Source organism: Salmo salar, chromosome 25 (genome assembly GCF_965601325.2).
Source record: "Salmo salar chromosome 25, fSalSal1, whole genome shotgun sequence".
Taxonomy (NCBI): domain Eukaryota; kingdom Metazoa; phylum Chordata; class Actinopteri; order Salmoniformes; family Salmonidae; genus Salmo; species Salmo salar.
The window spans coordinates 51,371,592-51,394,129 of record NC_138315.1 but is presented as its reverse complement, the minus strand read 5'-3'; the positions used below and the strand labels follow the sequence as shown (position 1 = coordinate 51,394,129).

The 22,538-nt window shown below is 48.5% G+C and overlaps 1 protein-coding gene across 3 annotated transcripts in view; it reads left to right on the top strand.

Moving 5' to 3' along the window:
* Positions 1–11,859, top strand: part of LOC106586919 (myc box-dependent-interacting protein 1) — a 36,609-nt gene extending 24,750 nt beyond the window's left edge. For 2 of the 3 annotated variants that reach the window (XM_082969207.1, XM_082969206.1), the window contains 7 exons: positions 601–723; positions 1,545–1,640; positions 2,042–2,065; positions 5,156–5,215; positions 6,898–6,969; positions 7,087–7,188; positions 10,577–11,859. In XM_082969207.1, the coding sequence (XP_082825333.1) occupies positions 601–723; positions 1,545–1,640; positions 2,042–2,065; positions 5,156–5,215; positions 6,898–6,969; positions 7,087–7,188; positions 10,577–10,678 (579 nt within the window). In that variant the 3' untranslated portion in view covers positions 10,679–11,859. The remainder of the gene's footprint in view (positions 1–600; positions 724–1,544; positions 1,641–2,041; positions 2,066–5,155; positions 5,216–6,897; positions 6,970–7,086; positions 7,189–10,576) is intronic. The other variant, XM_082969208.1, reaches the window with a different exon arrangement.
* The last annotated feature ends 10,679 nt before the right edge of the window (positions 11,860–22,538 follow it).

The window sequence follows — 22,538 nt, the reverse complement described above, 5'->3', positions numbered from 1 at the left end:
AGTAAGCCATTGTACCTCCTTTACACTAGTGTTCTATTCATACAGTGGTTTAGATATTTACACTAGTGTTCTATTTAACAGCATATTATGGAACAGTACTCTCTCCTTTCATATCTTCACATACAGAATCCCTATGTAATGTTCTAAATCCCGAGAGGTACGCATATCATGTTCGAGGAAATCTCGGTGGTCCCAGACCACATGGACAATCCCCAGAAATGCCTATAGACAGCTGTCGGAGGTGCTTCTCTGAAAAGCCCTTACCCATCTCAGCTGTTAACCTCTCAAACTCTTCAATGGGCTCTCCTGTCAGTGCTCACTACATGTAGATCGACACACATGCTGGCTCTGTCTAGTCTATTACCAACTGTCAGGAGAGACGCAGACGTTTTGGTAAACCTTTATGAGCATTGATAAAACTATTTATAGATGGTGTAAATATTATTACCATTTAAGTAGTTATTTACAAATATCTATTGACATTTATGAGCGTTTATAAAGGTTTATAGCCTGGTCCGATGTCTGTTTGTGCTGTCTTGTCAACCCATGATGAAACCCATATTCTGACCTGTCTTTTCTCTCCGTCATAACGTTGTGTAGCTGAGACCAGCGATGCCGCCGCGGCCTGAATCCAGCCCCTGTCGGGACATGAAACCAGAAAACATCATTAACCTGTTTGATGCTGCTGCTGCTCCAAACATCAGTGTTACTTCCCCAACACAGGTACGGCCTGTTACCTGTTACCTGTTACCTACCTCCTTGACCTAACCCTTAGTCTACCCTAAACCTAGCCTAACCCCTTACTGCAGGGGTCGGCAACAGGCGGCCCGGAGCCAAAACCGTACCGCAAGTTTTTTTTGCCCCAACCCCCCCCCCAAAAAAAGTTTTGAGATTGTCGTTTTTTGTTCTAAAAAGACTGAAAAATCACAAGGTTTAATTTAGGAAATCTGTTCCCAAGTTTTGCCACGAAGAAACGAGACCTATGTGATGGTGTCTCAATGTAATCAAGGTAGAAAATGATTGTTATTTTCAAATACAATCTCTTTTTGGGCTTAGTTGTGGTCCATTTGCGGTGTACTAAATAAATGATAAATAATAATAATAAGCAAATAAATAATAGATAAGTAAATGATTAGAATTATGTTCCGGTCCGCCGACCATCCACTCGGATAAAAATCGGGCCCGCGGCTAAATCTAGTTGCCTACCCATGCCTTACTGTAAGTGTTTATATTTTGTTGATAGTTTTTTTTATCAGGACTATCCACCAGGGTTGGGGTCAATAATGAATTGAAGTTATCTGAATTTTAAATAAAAAAATATATATACTTTTTTGGGGACTTAAATAAATAGCTTCTCTTTTTCAGATTACTGCCAAGTTATTGAAAATAACAATTATTGAATGAATTAGAATTTCTATTTTTCTTCCTGAATTGACTCCATTCAATTGGACCCCGACTCCACATAATGTGTGGCCCTTGTTAATCCTACCATCCTACTCCTGTTAACTGTCTGTTTTGTGTCGTCTCCTTCCTTCCCCTGTCAGTTTGACAGCCCTGCAGGGGCCAACCTGTTGGACATGGACCTGACCACCCTGGCTGCACCAAGTCATGGTGGCACAGCCGTGTCCTCGGCCTCTCAGGTTGGTTGGCCCGGTCTGTCAGATTACCCGGTCTGTCAGATTACCCGGTCTGTCAGATTACCCGGTCTGTCAGATTACCCGGTCTGTCAGATTGCCCGGTCTGTCAGTTGGCCCGGTATGTCAGACGGCCAGGCAGGCAATATGTCAAGTGTGTGCTCTGTCATATTGGTATCAGCTCCTATAATATGTGTATGACACATGCTCAGAGCCCTGACTGAGCTCCGTCTACATGGAGAGATATTCATTGTCACGTCTAACGTTGACTCGTTAGCATTTTCACCATTTCTGTTTGTTTTGTTATATGACATTGAAGTGCATGGGCTGATTAAACAGACAATCTCAGTGTTGTGTGTTTATCCATGTTCTCTCTCTCTCTCCCTTTCTCTTTGTGCCCCCTGAAGGCGATATCGTGGGACACATGGGAGGTAAGCACGGTGATCATACTCCACATTGGCCGTAGATTCACTCCAACAGGGACTGTCTAGCTGATGTAACGGGCATGGGACTGTCTAGCTGATGTAACGGGCATGGGACTGTCTAGCTGATGTAACGGGCATGGGACTGTCTAGCTGATGTAACGGGCATGGGACTGTCTAGCTGATGTAACAGGCATGGGACTGTCTAGCTGATGTAACAGGCATGGGACTGTCTAGCTGATGTAACAGGCATGGGACTGTCTAGCTGATGTAACGGGCATGGGACTGTCTAGCTGATGTAACGGGCATGGGACTGTCTAACTGATGTAACAGGCATGGGACTGTCTAGCTGATGTAACAGGCATGGGACTGTCTAGCTGATGTAACAGGCATGGGACTGTCTAGCTGATGTAACAGGCATGGGACTGTCTAGCTGATGTAACGGGCATGGGACTGTCTAGCTGATGTAACGGGCATGGGACTGTCTAGCATGATACTCTCAGAATAATAAAATAGTGCTTTCGAGAGTTTTCAGGTTTGCTTTCATGCCGTGACTAAAATCTAATCTCCTCAGCTGTAAAAAATAATAGAACCTACAACAAAAGGAGGGATATAGAGCAAGATGTTACCTGGTAGCCTGAATGCCAGTCTGTTTGTGCCATCATCATGCCAACTCTATAACAGCCTAATGATCTAAAACCTATTGATCTGGAGGGAAAGGGAAAGGGGGATACCTAGTCAGTTGTACAAAGCCTAATGATCTAAAACCTATTGATCTGGAGGGAAAGGGAAAGGGGGATACCTAGTCAGTTGTACAAAGCCTAATGATCTAAAACCTATTGATCTGGAGGGAAAGGGAAAGGGGGATACCTAGTCAGTTGTACAAAGCCTAATGATCTAAAACCTATTGATCTGGAGGGAAAGGGAAAGGGGGATACCTAGTCAGTTGTACAAAGCCTAATGATCTAAAACCTATTGATCTGGAGGGAAAGGGAAAGGGGGATACCTAGTCAGTTGTACAAAGCCTAATGATCTTTTTTAATTGGTGTTTTCACTTTTTCGCCACATCCCTCACTTCTCAATCTTTTTATTTTTTCAATTAATTAATTCAATTAATTGTTATTCATTTCTTGCATTTATATTATCCCTGATAATTGGCTCATTGCCTTGGAAACCCTGGCCTGACCCGTTGCTTGGCCACTATTGCTTCCTATGGTATCCTATGGCCCCATTGTACCCCATTTTATCTGCCCCTATTCCCTCGCCCCTCGCCCCTCGCCCCTACCCCCTATATCCTCACTCCTACCCCTCGCCCCTACCCCCTATATCCTCACTCCTACCCCTCGCCTCTACCCCCTATACCCTCACTCCTACCCCTTGCCCCTACCCCCTATACCCTCACTCCTACCCCTCGCCCCTACCCCCTATACCCTCGCTCCTACCCCCTCGCCCCTACCTCCTATATCCTCACTCCTACCCCTCGCCTCTACCCCCTATACCCTCACTTCTACCCCTCGCCCCTACCCCCTATACCCTCGCCCCTACCCCCTATACCCTCACTCCTACCCCTCGCCTCTCACCCCTATACACTCACTCCTACCCCTCGCTCCTACCCCCTATACCCTCACTCCTACCCCTCGCCCCAACCCCATATACCCTCGCACCCTACTCTCTCTCCCCTGCCCCCTCGCCCCTACCCCCTATACCCTCGCCCCTACCCCTCACCCCTGCCCCTCGCCCATACCCCCTATACACTTACTCTCTTTCCCCTACCCCCTCTCCCCTACCCCATACCCCCTATACCCTCGCTCCTACCCCTACCCCCCATATACACTCTCACCCTACTCCCTACTCTCTCTCTTCCCTTACTCCCTCGCCCCTACCCCTCGCCCCTACCCCTCGCCCCTACCCCTCGCCCCTGCCCCTCGCCCCTACCCCTCGCCCCTGCCCCTCGCCCCTACCCCTCGCCCCTGCCCCTCGCCCCTGCCCCTCGCCCCTACCCCTCGCCCCTGCCCCTCGCCCCTACCCCTCGCCCCTACCCCTCGCCCCTGCCCCTCGCCCCTGCCCCTCGCCCCTGCCCCTCGGCCCTGCCCCTCGCCCCTGCCCCTCGCCCCTGCCCCTCGCCCCTGCCCCTCGCCCCTACCCCTCGCCCCTGCCCCTCGCCCCTACCCCTCGCCCCTACCCCTCGCCCCTACCCCTCGCCCCTACCCCTCGCCCCTGCCCATTGCCATGGAAAACCTGGCCCGAAAAAAACTTCTGTATGGCTTCCAATGGGTTTCCTAATGCCAATGGCCATGCCCTATTCTGCCCATTTAAATTGCCCCCCCCGCCTACATCCCGCCCCTCGCCCCTACCTAGCCTGAGGAAACTCCTGCTCCACCAGAGGAGCCCCAGGGCTGGGATGATGACGGTACCCTGCCGGTGCGTGCTGCTGGCTGGGATGATGACGGTACCCTGCCGGTGCGTGCTGCTGGCTGGGATGATGACGGTACCCTGCCGGTGCGTGCTGCTGGCTTTGGGGATGACGTTATATCTGCCGCCACGGCAGGCTGGGATGACGATGGCTCTCTGCCTGTGAGGGTGGATGACTCCTGGGGGGACGATGGTGTTGCCGATGCCGCTGCTTCCGCTGCCGTGGCCGAGTCTGAGGCTGCTGGCTGGGATGATGAGGAGGAGGAGGGGATGCCCCAGGTACGATGGAAAGAGTAGGATGCATCTGGAGCTGGGTGGATGCATCGGCTACAACACCGATCTGGTGGTCTAGCAGGACAGGATGGAGGATACTGTAGTTGTAGACACATGATGGCGAAGCTCACTGGTTCTGTCTGGTTCTGTCTGGTTCTTCCCAGTGGTAGTAGACAGAGTGACAGGTATTCTTTCAGAAAACAAGGTCTTCTGACCTCAACGGGACTTCCTGGTTAGGTAAATAGATCGCTGTGGATCTTGTTTCTCCAGCTCCATTCTAAATAAAAAATGGATCCCAGTCTTTCAGCATCGCCTGTCTGTAACAGGGGGGTTGATAGATAGACTGGGGTGTATTTTAGTGTCGGTCCTGATGTGCTGTTTGTGACTGTTCCTCCTCTCTCCCACTCCCAACAGGCTGACACGCCCACAGCAGCTGCTGAAGCACATACACCGACAGCCACAGCAGCAGAGGAGGTAAGTTTCACCTTGATTGATATTGTTGGCTGGTAAGATTGGTTGTTAGGTTGATTGATTGATTGATTGATTGATTGATTCATTGGTGATTGAGTGATTAGTTGATTATATTTATGAATTGATGGATTGATTGTTCTCAGAGCCCCCCCCACGGACATCCATTGAAAAGCACGAGCCCTCCCATGCCATCAACATTCAGGCCTTACCCAGCCTAACCAGGCCCAATTGCTTCTGCCAAATTAAAGAACCTGCCCGAAACCAGAGCTGCTCATTAGCTGCCCGTCTCCGTCTGTCACTAGCTCACCCTGCGCTTCAGCTCGCTCTGCATGCACTCTGCTCATGGCGTCTCTGAGTCTGTGAGTAACCATAGCAACGGCTCCGCTTGGGCTGCTCTGCTCAGTGAAGAGACGTGAGAGAGCAGTTAGCTGTTAGCTGTTAGCTACTTTCCATCAGTCTAAACCAGGGGGTGGGCAACTCCAGTCCTCCAAGGCCTGATTGGTGTTACACTTTTCCCTCCATCCCTAGCAAACACAGCTGATTTAATTAGACTAATTGCATTGTAAACTGAAGATCATGATTAGGTGATTATTGGAGTCAGGTGTGTTAGCTGGGGACCTGGGGCAAAACTCGTGTCGCCAATCAGGCCCTCGAGGACTGGAGTTGCCCAACCCCTTGCTCTAAACTCGGAGAAAACTTAAGGAACAGAATTATTTTCTGTGAAGTTATCTGTCTCTATATTTGACGAGGTTGAAGCACTTCTGACACCATGTTATGATTTTAGTCAGATATGACTATACTGCAGCAGCAGAACACGAACAAATGACTCAGATTTAAAATGTTAGTGGTCAATTTAGTGATACCCAAGCCATACCTGTATCCTAGTTATTGATGAGACAACAGGCCCTGCCCGTATCCTAGTTATTGATGAGACAACAGGCCCTGCCCGTATCCTAGTTATTGATGAGACAACAGGCCCTACCCATATCCTAGTTATTGATGAGACAGCAGGCCCTGCCCATATCCTAGTTATTGATGAGACAGCAGGCCCTACCCATATCCTAGTTATTGATGAGACAGCAGGCCCTGTCCATATCCTAGTTATTGATGAGACAGCAGGCCATACCTGTATCCTAGTTATTGATGAGACAGCAGGCCCTGCCCATCCCTAGTTATTGATGAGACAGCAGGCCCTACCCATATCCTAGTTATTGATGAGACAGCAGGCCCTGTCCGTATCCTAGCTATTGATGAGACAGCAGGCCCTGTCCGTATCCTAGCTATTGATGAGACAGCAGGCCATACCGTATCCTAGTTATTGATGAGACAACAGGCCCTGCCCGTATCCTAGTTATTGATGAGACAGCAGGCCCTGCCTGTATCCTAGTTATTGATGAGACAGCAGCCCTGCCTGTATCCTAGCTATTGATGAGACAGCAGGCCCTGCCCGTATCCTAGTTATTGATGAGACAGCAGGCCCTACCCGTATCCTAGTTATTGATGGGACAGCAGGGCCCTACCTGTATCCTAGTTATTGATGAGACAACAGGCCCTACCTGGCTCTAACCCGATGAATAATGTCGGGCACAGGTTGGGTAGTAGAGCTCTCATGTCCTACATGCAGTAGCTACTGAGTCGATGTGTGGTATTGCATATTTACATGTTTGATATATTTCTTCTTCAAGACTCCTGCTATCACAACAGTAGCGACCAATGGGACTTCAGAGGTAGAGATGCCTCCAGGATTCCTCTTTAAAGTGAGTGGGGATGATGATGATATGTGAATAAATTCTACGTAGTCTAATATGTATCTATTATTTCCAAGTAGGGAATGATATGACACTGAATAGTACTATTTTCTTCATCATGTTCAGGTGACCACCATGCATGACTATGCAGCTAATGACTCGGATGAGCTGGAGATGAAGGCTGGAGACATAGTGCTGGTTGTGGCCTTCGACAACCCAGAAGAACAGGTCAGTACAAGCCCAAGTCATCTCATCTTAACCCACCTCCTTGGTCCTAAAAACCCAACAGATCTGTAAAGTGTTAACAATATGAGGAAAGCTTCAGCCAGCATCGAGGTGTTAGAACCCCAGCGTCGAGGTGTTAGAACCCCAGCGTCGAGGTGTTAGAACCCCAGCGTCGACGTGTTAGAACCCCAGCGTCGACGTGTTAGAACCCCAGCGTCGAGGCGTTAGAACCACTGCATCGAGGCGTTAGAACCACTGCATCGAGGCGTTAGAACCACTGCGTCGAGGTGTTAGAACCACAGCGTCGAGGTGTTAGAACCCCACCGTCGAGGTGTTAGAACCCCAGCGTCGAGGTGTTAGAACCCCAGCGTCGAGGTGTTAGAACCCCAGCGTCGAGGTGTTAGAACCCTACCGTCGAGGTGTTAGAACTCCAAGGACTCAATGTTACACAATACATGTATGTTTTGTTCGATAAAGTTCATATTTATATCCAAAAAACCCATTTTACATTGGCGCGTGATGTTCAGAAAATGTATTGCCTCCAAAACTTCCGGTGAATGAGCACATCAATTTACAAAAATACTCATCATAAACGTTGATAAAATTTACAACTGTTATTGAAAGAATTATAGATACACTTCTCCTTAATGCAACCGCTGTGTCAGATTTCAAAACAGCTTTACGGCGAAAGCACATTGTTCAATATTCTGAGTACAGAGCTCAGTCATCAAAGCAAGCTATACAGTTACCCGCCAAGTTCTGGAGTCAACAAAACTGAGAAATACTATTATAAATCTTCACTTACCTTTGCTGATCTTTGTCGGAATGCACTCCCAGGACTCCCACTTCCACATGAAATGTTCGTTTTGTTCGATAAACTCCATATCTTTGTCCAAATACCTCCTTTTGTTCGCGCGTTCAGGTCACTATCCAAAGGCAAAATGTGCGAGCGCAAAACCCGAGACGAAAAGTCAAAAAGTTCCATTACCGTTCGTAGAAACATGTCAAACGATGTTTACAATCAATTCTTAGGGTCTTTTTATCATAAATATTCGATAGTATTCCAACCGGACAATAGCGTATGCATTACAGAGGAAAAACAAGGAACGGCACGCCTGCGTGACTGCGCAGTAAACAACTCATTGGTCTCAGGCAGTCCACTTGTTGAGTCAGCTCTTATTCTCTCCCCAGTAACAGTAGAAGCATGAAACAAGGTTCTAAAGACTGTTGACATCTAGTGGAAGCCTTAGGAAGTGCAAAATGACCCCACAGACACTGTAGTTTGGATAGGCAATCACTTGAAAAACTGCAAACCTCAGATTTCCCACTTCCTGGTTGGATTTTTCTCAGGTTTTTGCCTGCCATATGAGTTCTGTTATACTCACAGACATCATTCAAACAGTTTTAGAAACATCAGAGTGTTTTCTATCCAAATCTACTAATAATATGCAAATATTTGACTCTGGGCCCGAGTAGCAGGCAGTTTACTCTGGGCACGCTTTTCATCCGAACGTGAAAATACTGCCCCCTATCCCAAACAAGTTGTGCATAGATTACATAATTTTTTTCCCACTGGCCCTGTTTCGAGACGGGTGCATGATAATGGTCCATTTTAAATCAAAACAAATGTCACACATATATTATTTAGTATATGTTAAGACAAGATTAAATCAAGAATAGTGTGATGTGTGAAAATATTAGACTATCACTTGTGAATTATATATAATCACTTGTGAATGATGCCCAGCATTAGAAACAATGCCTTTTTATTTTTTGCGACTTATTCGAATCATAGTCGCGCACCTCATTGAGCCTAGCCTATAGGCCTATATGTTTTGATAAGGTTTGTTATCACAACTAAAGTGGCCAAATCACTTCTTAAAATGAAGCACATTAATCCACTTTACAAGGGGTGTAGATCCTAACTACATATATAAGCAGCGTGTGAGTTTCAAGTTTGGGGAAAATAATTTTCACCATAAAAATGCACCGTTATAATAAAATCATTAGATGCATAATTACATTTGCAGTCACTTTTGACAATGGTGTTTTCCCGCTAATGGAACAGTTACGCTTATATCCTACCACCATGTGCGCATTGCTGCGCTTATAATGTGAAGAAATAGCCTAATAGTTTATCAACATTTTAAGCTAAATGTTCTGATCTGTTGCGTCAGCTACATTCTGTAGAAAATGTTTTTTTTTTATGCTAGTGGTTGTATTAATTTGGGATCTATCGCATCCTACAACTGTCCCAGACTGTGTTTGGAATATTTATTTCTCGCACAGAATAGAATTGGTTAACTTTTATACTACGGGGGATAGTAGGTTGACATAGGCTAGTGATTTTGCTGTTCGTTATGCCTACTCATCTTATTGGTTGACAAAAAGTAAATGTGGACAGTTCTTCCAATATCTTCAATATGCACCTTGGAATTGGGTAAGGACGCTCGCAGTTGCGTCCACCGATGTGTCTGTCTTCACTTGTAGCCTGTGAGAAAGACCCGATCACGTGAGAGTGAGAAACACTTTGGATTGCTGCAGCACACTCAGGGAGAAGGGCACAACGCAGCACTCAGGGCCCGCAAAAGGCATGTATTTTTTAGGGGGAATTATGGCCACAAAGGGGATGCCACCGTGAAATTCGAGGCATTATCAAGTGCTTGTCAAATTGTGAATGAGAGACTGATGAAGTGTGTACAGCCTGCGCAAAAAAACAACAAAGCAGAGCTCATTCCAATCAATCAACTTTTTTAATTAGTCACATCATGCAGCCTTACAATGTATTAAAAATAAAAACATACAGCCCAACTTTTGTAGAACAACTACAGCCCTAGGTGCAACTCAATGTTAGGAAGGTGTTCCTAATGTTTTGTACACTCAGTGCATGTAAACAACATGCCATGGCAGTCTCAGTCACCAGATCTCAACTCAATTGAACACTTATTGGAGATTGTAGAGCTGCGCCTGAGACAGCATTTTTCCACCACCGTCAACAAAACACCAAATTATGGAATTTCTCGTGGAAGAATGATGTCACATCCCTCCAATAGTTCCAGACACTTAAAGAATCTATACTGGGGCAGCAGGTAGCCCAGTGGTTAGAGAGTTGGACTAGTAACTGAAAGATTGCCAGATCGAATCCATGAGCTGACAAGGTAAAAATCTGTCTTTCTGCCCCCGAACAAGGCAGTTAACCCACTGTTCCTAGGCCATCATTGAAAATAAAAATGTGTTCTTAACTGACTTGCCTAGTTAAACAAAGGTACACAATTGAAGCTATTGTGGTGGCCCAATGCCCTCTTAAGATGCTTTATGTTGGTGTTTCCTTTACTTTAGCAATTACCTGTATATCCACACTGTTGTGTGTGTGTGTGTGTGTGTGTTGCAGGATGAGGGCTGGCTGATGGGAATGAAGGAGGGAGACTGGATCCAGAATAAAGAGAGCGCTGTCAAAGGGGTGTTCCCTGAGAACTTTACCTCCAGGCTGTGAGAGAGGAGACACTTCCTCTCCTACTTTGTCCACTCTCTCTTCCACAAGATCCTCTCTTCTCTGACCTCTCTCTCTGACCTCTCTCTCTTCCCTCTCTCTCTCTGACCTCTCTCTTTTCACTCTCTCTTCCCTCTTCCCTCTCTCTCCCTTCCCTCTCTCTTCCCTCTCTTTTCCCTCTCTCTTCCCTCTCTCTTCCCTCTCTCTTCCCTCTCTCTTCCCTCTCTCTTCCCTCTCTCTTCCCTCTCTCTCTCTTCCCTCTCTCTCTCTTCCCTCTCTTCCCTCTCTCTCTCTATCTCTTCCCTCTCTCTCTATTCCCTCTTTCTTCCCCCCCTCTCTCTCTTCCCTCTCTCTCTTCCCTCTGTCTCTCTGCCCTCTCTTTCTCTCTCTCTCTCTTCCCTCTCTCCCTTCCCTCTCTCTCTCTCTTCCCTCTCCCTTCCCTCTGTCTCTCTCTTCCCTCTCTCTTCCCTCTGTTTCTCTGCCCGTGCCATCCTCCCTCCTCCTTTCCTAACCTCTGGGATTGTACAGGAGTGATACTGTAGGCATTGGCATGAGAAACAGCACTGCATAATCAGCTGTCTGTTCTGTAACCGTTTCTAGCATGGATCACGCTGTAGGGTCAGATTACTATTACTACATACGATAATGATTATAATATTATATTTGTCAAGTGCTTCTTAAACAAAAGGTGTAGACTAACAGTGAAATGTTTAATTACAGGCCCCTTGCAGAGAGAAGGAAAATAGAGAAATAGTAGAGAAATTATAACATGAGGAATAAATATATGCACAATGAGTTAAGATAACTTGGCTGTATAGATACGAAGTTCCAGTACAGAGGAGATGTGCAGGGCTATGAGGTAATTGAGGTAAATATGTACATATAGGTAGGGATAAAGTAACTAGGCAACAGGATAGATAATAAACTGTAACAGCAGTCTGTATCTGATGAGTCAACAGAGTGCAGAAAGGGTCAATGCAGATAGTCCGGGTAGCTATTTGGTTTAACTATTGAACTAACTATTCAGCAGTCTTATGTCTTGGAGGGTAGAAGCTGTTCAGGGTCTTGTTGCTTCCAGAATTGGTGCATCGGTACCGCTTGCCGTACGGTAGCAGAAAGAAAAGTCTATGACTTGGGGGGCTGGAGTCTTTGACAAGTTTTAGGGCCTTTCTCTTACACCGCCTGGTATAGAGGTCCTGGATGGCAGGAAGCTTGGTCCCGGTGATGTACTGGCCCATACGTATTACCCTCTGAAGCATCTTGCGGTCTGATGCCAAGGAAACAACTTGCCTTCATTTCATATAAACATTTAAACTGGTCTACAAATGTATTTTCCTTAAATTCTATGTTTAAAGAGCCCCTAGACCATGCTACCATGCTACCATGTTACCAGCCCTAAGAGCCCCTAGACCATGCTACCATGTTACCAGCCCTAAGAGCCCCTAGAGCATGCTACCATGTTACCAGCCCTAAGAGCCCCTAGACCATACTACCATGTTACCAGCCCTAAGAGCCCCTAGACCATGCTACCATGTTACCATGTTACCAGCCCTAAGAGCCCCTAGACCATGCTACCATGCTACCAGCCCTAAGAGCCCCTAGACCATACTACCATGCTACCAGCCCTAAGAGCCCCTAGACCATGCTACCATGATACCAGCCCTAAGAGCCCCTAGACCATGCTACCATGCTACCATGCTTCCAGCCCTAAGAGCCCCTAGACCATGCTACCATGTTACCAGCCCTAAGAGCCCCTAGACCATGCTACCATGTTACCAGCCCTAAGAGCCCCTAGACCATACTACCATGTTACCAGCCCTAAGAGCCCCTAGACCATGCTACCATGTTACCATGTTACCAGCCCTAAGAGCCCCTAGACCATGCTACCATGCTACCAGCCCTAAGAGCCCCTAGACCATACTACCATGCTACCAGCCCTAAGAGCCCCTAGACCATGCTACCATGATACCAGCCCTAAGAGCCCCTAGACCATGCTACCATGCTACCATGCTTCCAGCCCTAAGAGCCCCTAGACCATGCTACCATGTTACCAGCCCTAAGAGCCCCTAGACCATGCTACCATGTTACCAGCCCTAAGAGCCCCTAGACCATGCTACCATGCTACCAGCCCTAAGAGCCCCTAGACCATGCTACCATGCTACCAGCCCTAAGAGCCCCTAGACCATGCTACCATGATACCAGCCCTAAGAGCCCCTAGACCATGCTACCATGTTACCAGCCCTAAGAGCCCCTAGACCATGCTACCATGTTACCAGCTCTAAGAGCCCCTAAACCATGCTACCATGTTACCAGCCCTAAGAGCCCCTAGACCATACTACCATGTTACCAGCCCTAAGAGCCCCTAGACCATGCTACCATGCTACCATGCTTCCAGCCCTAAGAGCCCCTAGACCATGCTACCATGTTACCAGCCCTAAGAGCCCCTAGACCATGCTACCATGATACCATGTTACCAGCCCTAAGAGCCCCTAGACCATGCTACCATGCTACCAGCCCTAAGAGCCCCTAGACCATGCTACCATGATACCAGCCCTAAGAGCCCCTAGACCATGCTACCATGTTACCATGCTTCCAGCCCTAAGAGCCCCTAGACCATGCTACCATGTTACCAGCCCTAAGAGCCCCTAGAGCATGCTACCATGTTACCAGCCCTAAGAGCCCCTAGACCATACTACCATGTTACCAGCCCTAAGAGCCCCTAGACCATGCTACCATGTTACCATGTTACCAGCCCTAAGAGCCCCTAGACCATGCTACCATGCTACCAGCCCTAAGAGCCCCTAGACCATACTACCATGCTACCAGCCCTAAGAGCCCCTAGACCATGCTACCATGATACCAGCCCTAAGAGCCCCTAGACCATGCTACCATGCTACCATGCTTCCAGCCCTAAGAGCCCCTAGACCATGCTACCATGTTACCAGCCCTAAGAGCCCCTAGACCATGCTACCATGTTACCAGCCCTAAGAGCCCCTAGACCATACTACCATGTTACCAGCCCTAAGAGCCCCTAGACCATGCTACCATGTTACCATGTTACCAGCCCTAAGAGCCCCTAGACCATGCTACCATGCTACCAGCCCTAAGAGCCCCTAGACCATACTACCATGCTACCAGCCCTAAGAGCCCCTAGACCATGCTACCATGATACCAGCCCTAAGAGCCCCTAGACCATGCTACCATGCTACCATGCTTCCAGCCCTAAGAGCCCCTAGACCATGCTACCATGTTACCAGCCCTAAGAGCCCCTAGACCATGCTACCATGTTACCAGCCCTAAGAGCCCCTAGACCATGCTACCATGCTACCAGCCCTAAGAGCCCCTAGACCATGCTACCATGCTACCAGCCCTAAGAGCCCCTAGACCATGCTACCATGATACCAGCCCTAAGAGCCCCTAGACCATGCTACCATGTTACCAGCCCTAAGAGCCCCTAGACCATGCTACCATGTTACCAGCTCTAAGAGCCCCTAAACCATGCTACCATGTTACCAGCCCTAAGAGCCCCTAGACCATACTACCATGTTACCAGCCCTAAGAGCCCCTAGACCATGCTACCATGCTACCATGCTTCCAGCCCTAAGAGCCCCTAGACCATGCTACCATGTTACCAGCCCTAAGAGCCCCTAGACCATGCTACCATGATACCATGTTACCAGCCCTAAGAGCCCCTAGACCATGCTACCATGCTACCAGCCCTAAGAGCCCCTAGACCATGCTACCATGATACCAGCCCTAAGAGCCCCTAGACCATGCTACCATGTTACCAGCCCTAAGAGCCCCTAGACCATGCTACCATGTTACCAGCTCTAAGAGCCCCTAGACCATACTACCATGATACCATGTTACCAGCCCTAAGAGCTCCTAGACCATGCTACCATGTTACCAGCCCTAAGAGCCCCTAGACCATGCTACCATGCTACCAGCCCTAAGAGCCCCTAGACCATGCTACCATGCTACCATGCTACCAGCCCTAAGAGCCCCTAGACCATGCTACCATGATACCAGCCCTAAGAGCCCCTAGACCATGCTACCATGATACCAGCCCTAAGAGCCCCTAGACCATGCTACCATGTTACCAGCCCTAAGAGCCCCTAGACCATGCTACCATGCTACCAGCCCTAAGAGCCCCTAGACCATGCTACCATGATACCAGCCCTAAGAGCCCCTAGACCATGCTACCATGCTACCATGTTACCAGCCCTAAGAGCCCCTAGACCATGCTACCATGATACCATGTTACCAGCTCTAAGAGCCCCTAGACCATGCTACCATGTTACCAGCCCTAAGAGCCCCTAGACCATGCTACCATGCTTCCAGCCCTAAGAGCTCCTAGACCATGCTACCATGCTTCCAGCCCTAAGAGCCCCTAGACCATGCTACCATGTTACCAGCCCTAAGAGCCCCTAGACCATGCTACCATGTTACCAGCCCTAAGAGCCCCTAGACCATGCTACCATGCTACCATGTTACCAGCCCTAAGAGCCCCTAGACCATGCTACCATGCTACCATGTTATCAGCCCTAAGAGCCCCTAGACCATGCTACCATGTTATCAGCCCTAAGAGCCCCTAGACCATGCTACCATGTTACCAGCCCTAAGAGCCCCTAGACCATACTACCATGATACCATGCTACCAGCCCTAAGAGCCCCTAGACCATACTACCATGCTACCATGTTATCAGCCCTAAGAGCCCCTAGACCATGCTACCATGCTACCAGCCCTAAGAGCCCCTAGACCATACTACCATGCTACCATGTTATCAGCCCTAAGAGCCCCTAGACCATGTTACCATGTTACCAGCCCTAAGAGCCCCTAGACCATGCTACCATGCTTCCAGCCCTAAGAGCTCCTAGACCATGCTACCATGTTACCAGCCCTAAGAGCCCCTAGACCATGCTACCATGATACCAGCCCTAAGAGCCCCTAGACCATGCTACCATGTTACCATGTTACCAGCCCTAAGAGCCCCTAGACCATGCTACCATGCTACCATGTTACCAGCCCTAAGAGCCCCTAGACCATGCTACCATGTTACCAGCCCTAAGAGCCCCTAGACCATGCTACCATGCTACCAGCCCTAAGAGACCCTAGACCATGCTACCAATCCTACCATGTTACCAGCCCTAAGAGCTCCTAGACCATGCTACCATGCTACCAGCCCTAAGAGCCCCTAGACCATGCTACCATGTTGCCATGCTACCATGTTACCAGTCCTAAGAGCCCCTAGACCATACTACCATGTTACCAGCCCTAAGAGCCCCTAGACCATGCTACCATGCTACCAGCCCTAAGAGCCCCTAGACCATGCTACCATGCTACCATGTTACCAGCCCTAAGCGCTTCTAGACCATACTACCATGTTACCAGCCCTAAGAGCTCCTAGACCATGCTACCATGCTACCAGCCCTAAGAGCCCCTAGACCATACTACCATGCTACCATGTTATCAGCCCTAAGAGCCCCTAGACCATGCTACCATGCTACCAGCCCTAAGAGCCCCTAGACCATACTACCATGCTACCATGTTATCAGCCCTAAGAGCCCCTAGACCATGTTACCATGTTACCAGCCCTAAGAGCCCCTAGACCATGCTACCATGCTTCCAGCCCTAAGAGCTCCTAGACCATGCTACCATGTTACCAGCCCTAAGAGCCCCTAGACCATGCTACCATGATACCAGCCCTAAGAGCCCCTAGACCATGCTACCATGTTACCATGTTACCAGCCCTAAGAGCCCCTAGACCATGCTACCATGCTACCATGTTACCAGCCCTAAGAGCCCCTAGACCATGCTACCATGTTACCAGCCCTAAGAGCCCCTAGACCATGCTACCATGCTACCAGCCCTAAGAGACCCTAGACCATGCTACCAATCCTACCATGTTACCAGCCCTAAGAGCTCCTAGACCATGCTACCATGCTACCAGCCCTAAGAGCCCCTAGACCATGCTACCATGTTGCCATGCTACCATGTTACCAGTCCTAAGAGCCCCTAGACCATACTACCATGTTACCAGCCCTAAGAGCCCCTAGACCATGCTACCATGCTACCAGCCCTAAGAGCCCCTAGACCATGCTACCATGCTACCATGTTACCAGCCCTAAGCGCTTCTAGACCATACTACCATGTTACCAGCCCTAAGAGCTCCTAGACCATGCTACCATGCTACCAGCCCTAAGAGCCCCTAGACCATGCTACCATGATTCCAGCCCTAAGCGCCCCTACACCATGCTACCATGTTACCAGCCCTAAGAGCCCCTAGACCATTCTACCATGTTACCAGCCCTAAGAGCCCCTAGACCATGCTACCATGTTACCAGCCCTAAGAGCCCCTAGACCATGCTACCATGCTACCATGTTACCAGCCCTAAGAGCCCCTAGACCATGCTACCATGTTACCATGCTACCATGTTACCAGCCCTAAGAGCCCCTAGACCATACTACCATGATACCATGTTACCAGCCCTAAGAGCCCCTAGACCATGCTACCATGCTACCATGTTACCAGCCCTAAGAGCCCCTAGACCATGCTACCATGTTACCAGCCCTAAGAGCCCCTAGACCATGCTACCATGATACCAACCCTAAGAGCTCCTAGACCATACTACCATGATACCAGCCCTAAGAGCCCCTAGACCATGCTACCATGTTACCAGCCCTAAGAGCCCCTAGACCATGCTACCATGTTACCATGTTACCAGCCCTAAGAGCCCCTAGACCATGCTACCATGTTACCAGCTCTAAGAGCCCCTAGACCATGCTACCATGCTACCATGTTACCAGCTCTAAGAGCCCCTAGACCATGCTACCATGCTACCATGTTACCATGTTACCAGCCCTAAGAGCCCCTAGACCATGCTACCATGTTACCAGCCCTAAGAGACCCTAGACCATGCTACCATGTTACCAGCCCTAAGAGCCCCTAGACCATGCTACCATGTTACCATGATACCAGCCCTAAGAGCCCCTAGACCATGCTACCATGCTACCAGCCCTAAGAGCCCCTAGAACATGCTACCATGTTACCAGCCCTAAGAGCCCCTAGACCATGCTACCATGCTTCCAGCCCTAAGAGCTCCTAGACCATGCTACCATGCTTCCAGCCCTAAGAGCTCCTAGACCATGCTACCAGCCCTAAGAGCCCCTAGACCATGCTACCATGTTACCAGCCCTAAGAGACCCTAGACCATGCTACCATGTTACCAGCCCTAAGAGCCCCTAGACCATGCTACCATGCTACCATGTTACCAGCCCTAAGAGCCCCTAGACCATACTACCATGTTACCAGCCCTAAGAGCCCCTAGACCATGCTACCATGTTACCAGCCCTAAGAGCCCCTAGACCATACTACCATGCTACCATGCTACCATGTTACCATGCTACCATGCTACCATGTTACCATACTACCATGTTACCAGCCCTAAGAGCCCCTAGACCATGCTACCATGTTACCAGCCCTAAGAGCCCCTAGACCATACTACCATGCTACCATGCTACCATGTTACCATACTACCATGTTACCAGCCCTAAGAGCCCCTAGACCATGCTACCATGATACCAGCCCTAAGAGCCCCTAGACCATGCTACCATGTTACCAGCCCTAAGAGCCCCTAGACCATGCTACCATGTTACCAGCCCTAAGAGCCCCTAGACCATGCTACCATGTTACCAGCCCTAAGAGCCCCTAGACCATGCTACCATGTTACCAGCCCTAAGAGCCCCTAGACCATGCTACCATGCTACCAGCCCTAAGAGCTCCTAGACCATGCTACCATGCTACCAGCCCTAAGAGCCCCTAGACCATGCTACCATGCTACCAGCCCTAAGAGCCCCTAGACCATGCTACCATGCTACCATGTTACCAGCCATAAGAGCCCCTAGACCATACTACCATCCTACCATGTTACCAGCCCTAAGAGCCCCTAGACCATGCTACCATGTTACCAGCCCTAAGAGCTCCTAGACCATACTGCCATGCTACCAGCCCTAAGAGCCCCTAGACCATGCTACCATGATACATGTTACCAGCCCTAAGAGCCCCTAGACCATGCTACCATGTTACCAGCCCTAAGAGCCCCTAGACCATACTACCATGCTACCATGTTACCAGCCCTAAGAGCCCCTAGACCATACTACCATCCTACCATGTTACCAGCCCTAAGAGCCCCTAGACCATGCTACCATGTTACCAGCCCTAAGAGCTCCTAGACCATACTGCCATGCTACCAGCCCTAAGAGCCCCTAGACCATGCTACCATGATACCATGTTACCAGCCCTAAGAGCCCCTAGACCATGCTACCATGATACCATGTTACCAGCCCTAAGAGCCCCTAGACCATGCTACCATGATACCAGCCCTAAGAGCCCCTAGACCATGCTACCATGTTACCAGCCCTAAGAGCCCCTAGACCATGCTACCATGTTACCAGCCCTAAGAGCCCCTAGACCATGCTACCATGCTACCAGCCCTAAGAGCTCCTAGACCATACTACCATGTTACCAGCCCTAAGAGCTCCTAGACCATACTACCATGATACCAGCCCTAAGAGCCCCTAGACCATGCTACCATGCTACCAGCCCTAAGAGCCCCTAGACCATGCTACCATGCTACCATGTTACCATGTTACCAGCTCTAAGAGCCCCTAGACCATGCTACCATGCTACCATGTTACCAGCTCTAAGAGCCCCTAGACCATGCTACCATGCTACCATGTTACCAGCTCTAAGAGCCCCTAGACCATGCTACCATGCTACCATGTTACCAGCTCTAAGAGCCCCTAGACCATGCTACCATGCTACCAGCCCTAAGAGCCCCTAGACCATGCTACCATGATACCAGCCCTAAGAGCCCCTAGACCATGCTACCATGCTACCATGCTACCAGCCCTAAGAGCCCCTAGACCATGCTACCATGTTACCAGCCCTAAGAGCCCCTAGACCATGCTACCATGATACCAGCCCTAAGAGCCCCTAGACCATGCTACCATGATACCAGCCCTAAGAGCCCCTAGACCATGCTACCATGCTACCAGCCCTAAGAGCCCCTAGACCATGCTACCATGCTACCAGCCCTAAGAGCCCCTAGACCATGCTACCATGTTACCATGATACCAGCCCTAAGAGCCCCTAGACCATGCTACCATGCTACCAGCCCTAAGAGCTCCTAGACCATGCTACCATGTTACCATGTTACCAGCCCTAAGAGCCCCTAGACCATGCTACCATGTTACCAGCCCTAAGAGCTCCTAGACCATGCTACCATGTTACCAGCCCTAAGAGCCCCTAGACCATGCTACCATGTTACCATGATACCAGCCCTAAGAGCTCCTAGACCATGCTACCATGCTTCCAGCCCTAAGAGCTCCTAGACCATGCTACCATGTTACCAGCCCTAAGAGCCCCTAGACCATGCTACCATGTTACCAGCCCTAAGAGCCCCTAGACCATGCTACCATGCTACCAGCCCTAAGAGCCCCTAGACCATGCTACCATGCTACCAGCCCTAAGAGCCCCTAGACCATGCTACCATGCTACCATGTTACCAGCCCTAAGAGCCCCTAGACCATGCTACCATGCTACCATGATACCAGCCCTAAGAGCCCCTAGACCATGCTACCACGTTACCAGCCCTAAGAGCCCCTAGACCATGCTACCATGTTACCAGCCCTAAGAGCCCCTAGACCATGCTACCATGATACCAGCCCTAAGAGCCCCTAGACCATGCTACCATGATACCAGCCCTAAGAGCCCCTAGACCATGCTACCATGATACCAGCCCTAAGAGCTCCTAGACCATGCTACCATGTTACCAGCCCTAAGAGCCCCTAGACCATGCTACCATGATACCAGCCCTAAGAGCCCCTAGACCATGCTACCATGATACCAGCCCTAAGAGCCCCTAGACCATGCTACCATGTTACCAGCCCTAAGAGCCCCTAGACCATGCTACCATGCTACCATGTTACCAGCCCTAAGAGCCCCTAGACCATGCTACCATGATACCAGCCCTAAGAGCCCCTAGACCATGCTACCATGATACCAGCCCTAAGAGCTCCTAGACCATGCTACCATGTTACCAGCCCTAAGAGCCCCTAGACCATGCTACCATGCTTCCAGCCCTAAGCGCTTATAGACCTTTTTGATGTGACTCGTTGGGTTTCTCCCAAACCCCCCTCACCCACTAAAGTGTGTTTGTGTCAAGGTTGCCAGGTTTCGTATGATGATTCCCGGGTTGCCAGGTGTTGTGATGATCCAGCTTGAATAGACTAACTAACCCTCATCCCTGTTCTATACTGTATGTAATAGTCCTCTTGAACCAAACGTTACTAACTTAACAATACATTTCCTGCATCCTACCTTAAGATATTTAAGGAAACAGACGATCTGTGTAAGGACACTAGATATGGTTCCTGAAGGCGTGATCATATACATCCAAGCGTCTGTATACTGAGAGATATGCTGTTTATTTACAGGAAGTGTAAATGTTTCTCCTGTGTGTGAAAGATGTTAAGTAACTCTGACCCTTCTGCGTTTAAAAAAAAAAAGTGTGACTGTTGGCTTCTGGTTCAGAACACAACTTTATTCTTAATTTTTTATTTTTTGTATGGCGTTAAAGCAATGATCTTGGAAGATATTGAAATGGAAATATAGCTATTGTTGTATCCCCATGTCATGCCCCAGTGCAGTGAGACTTCTGACATCTGGTTTTTCATTGACGTGATGTACCAGAGAGATTTTCATCTGACCTGTTGAAATGATGCTGTAACTGTGTGAGTGTGTGTGAGTGTGTGTGTGTGTGTGAGTGTGTGTGAGTGTGAGTGAGTGTGAATGCTTGCTTGCATCCACCAGTGTGTGTGTGTGTGTGTCCTCTTCATACAGAGTGTTTTTGTGTCCCTCTTCAGAAGTCCCTCCCACTTTATTAAAAAGCCTATTGTCATAGCTGTCACATTCTCCTGTGTGGTGATTGGATAAGACCGTTTTACAGGAGCCATTCTGATTGGTTAGGGACTCGGGAGAAGCCATTCTGATTGGTTAGGGACTCGGGAGAGACCTCTCCTAATCAGTCATATGTATTATTATTGTGCATTTGTCATGTATATTATATATGTCTAATTTACCGAACTGTGACAACGAAGAGACATTTATTGTTATTATAAAAATATTCATATCTGTGTTACGTGTGTAAATTTGTTAAGGAGCATGCCAAAATAAATCCATGTGAGTATTATACTAGAAATCCTCTGTGTTGAACTCATTAGGGTGATAAAGACCTTGTTCCTCCTCAAGCTATGGGGGAATAATACTGTTTTTTTTCGTTTCTAATTGACCAATGCTAATAAAATGGAATTTAGACGCTCAATTTGGGTCTCTATTTTACTTTACTCTGTGGTTCATACTTGCTTCCTGTCCTTGTGTCCCCTATTATCATCGTCAAAGTAAAGTTTTCTCTCAACACAACTTTACAGTATGTATGTTTTCTCTCAACACAACTTTACAGTATGTATGTTTTCTCTCAACACAACTTTACAGTATGTATGTTTTCTCTCAACACAACTTTACAGTATGTGTGTTTTCTCTCAACACAACTTTACAGTATGTGTGTTTTCTCTCAACACAACTTTACAGTATGTATGTTTTTATAACCTGTAGTCTTTTTTGTGACAGACTTAACTTTGTCAGTGTGACAATTTGGCTCAAGATTTACTTCTGGCTTCCCAAGATTATATAATCTCATAGTCATGATAGTCAGGACTTTAAAATCAATCCAGTAGGCATTTTAGCTCACCCACTCATTGTTTTGGTGTGTGTGTGTGTGTGTGTGTGTGTGTGTGTGTGTG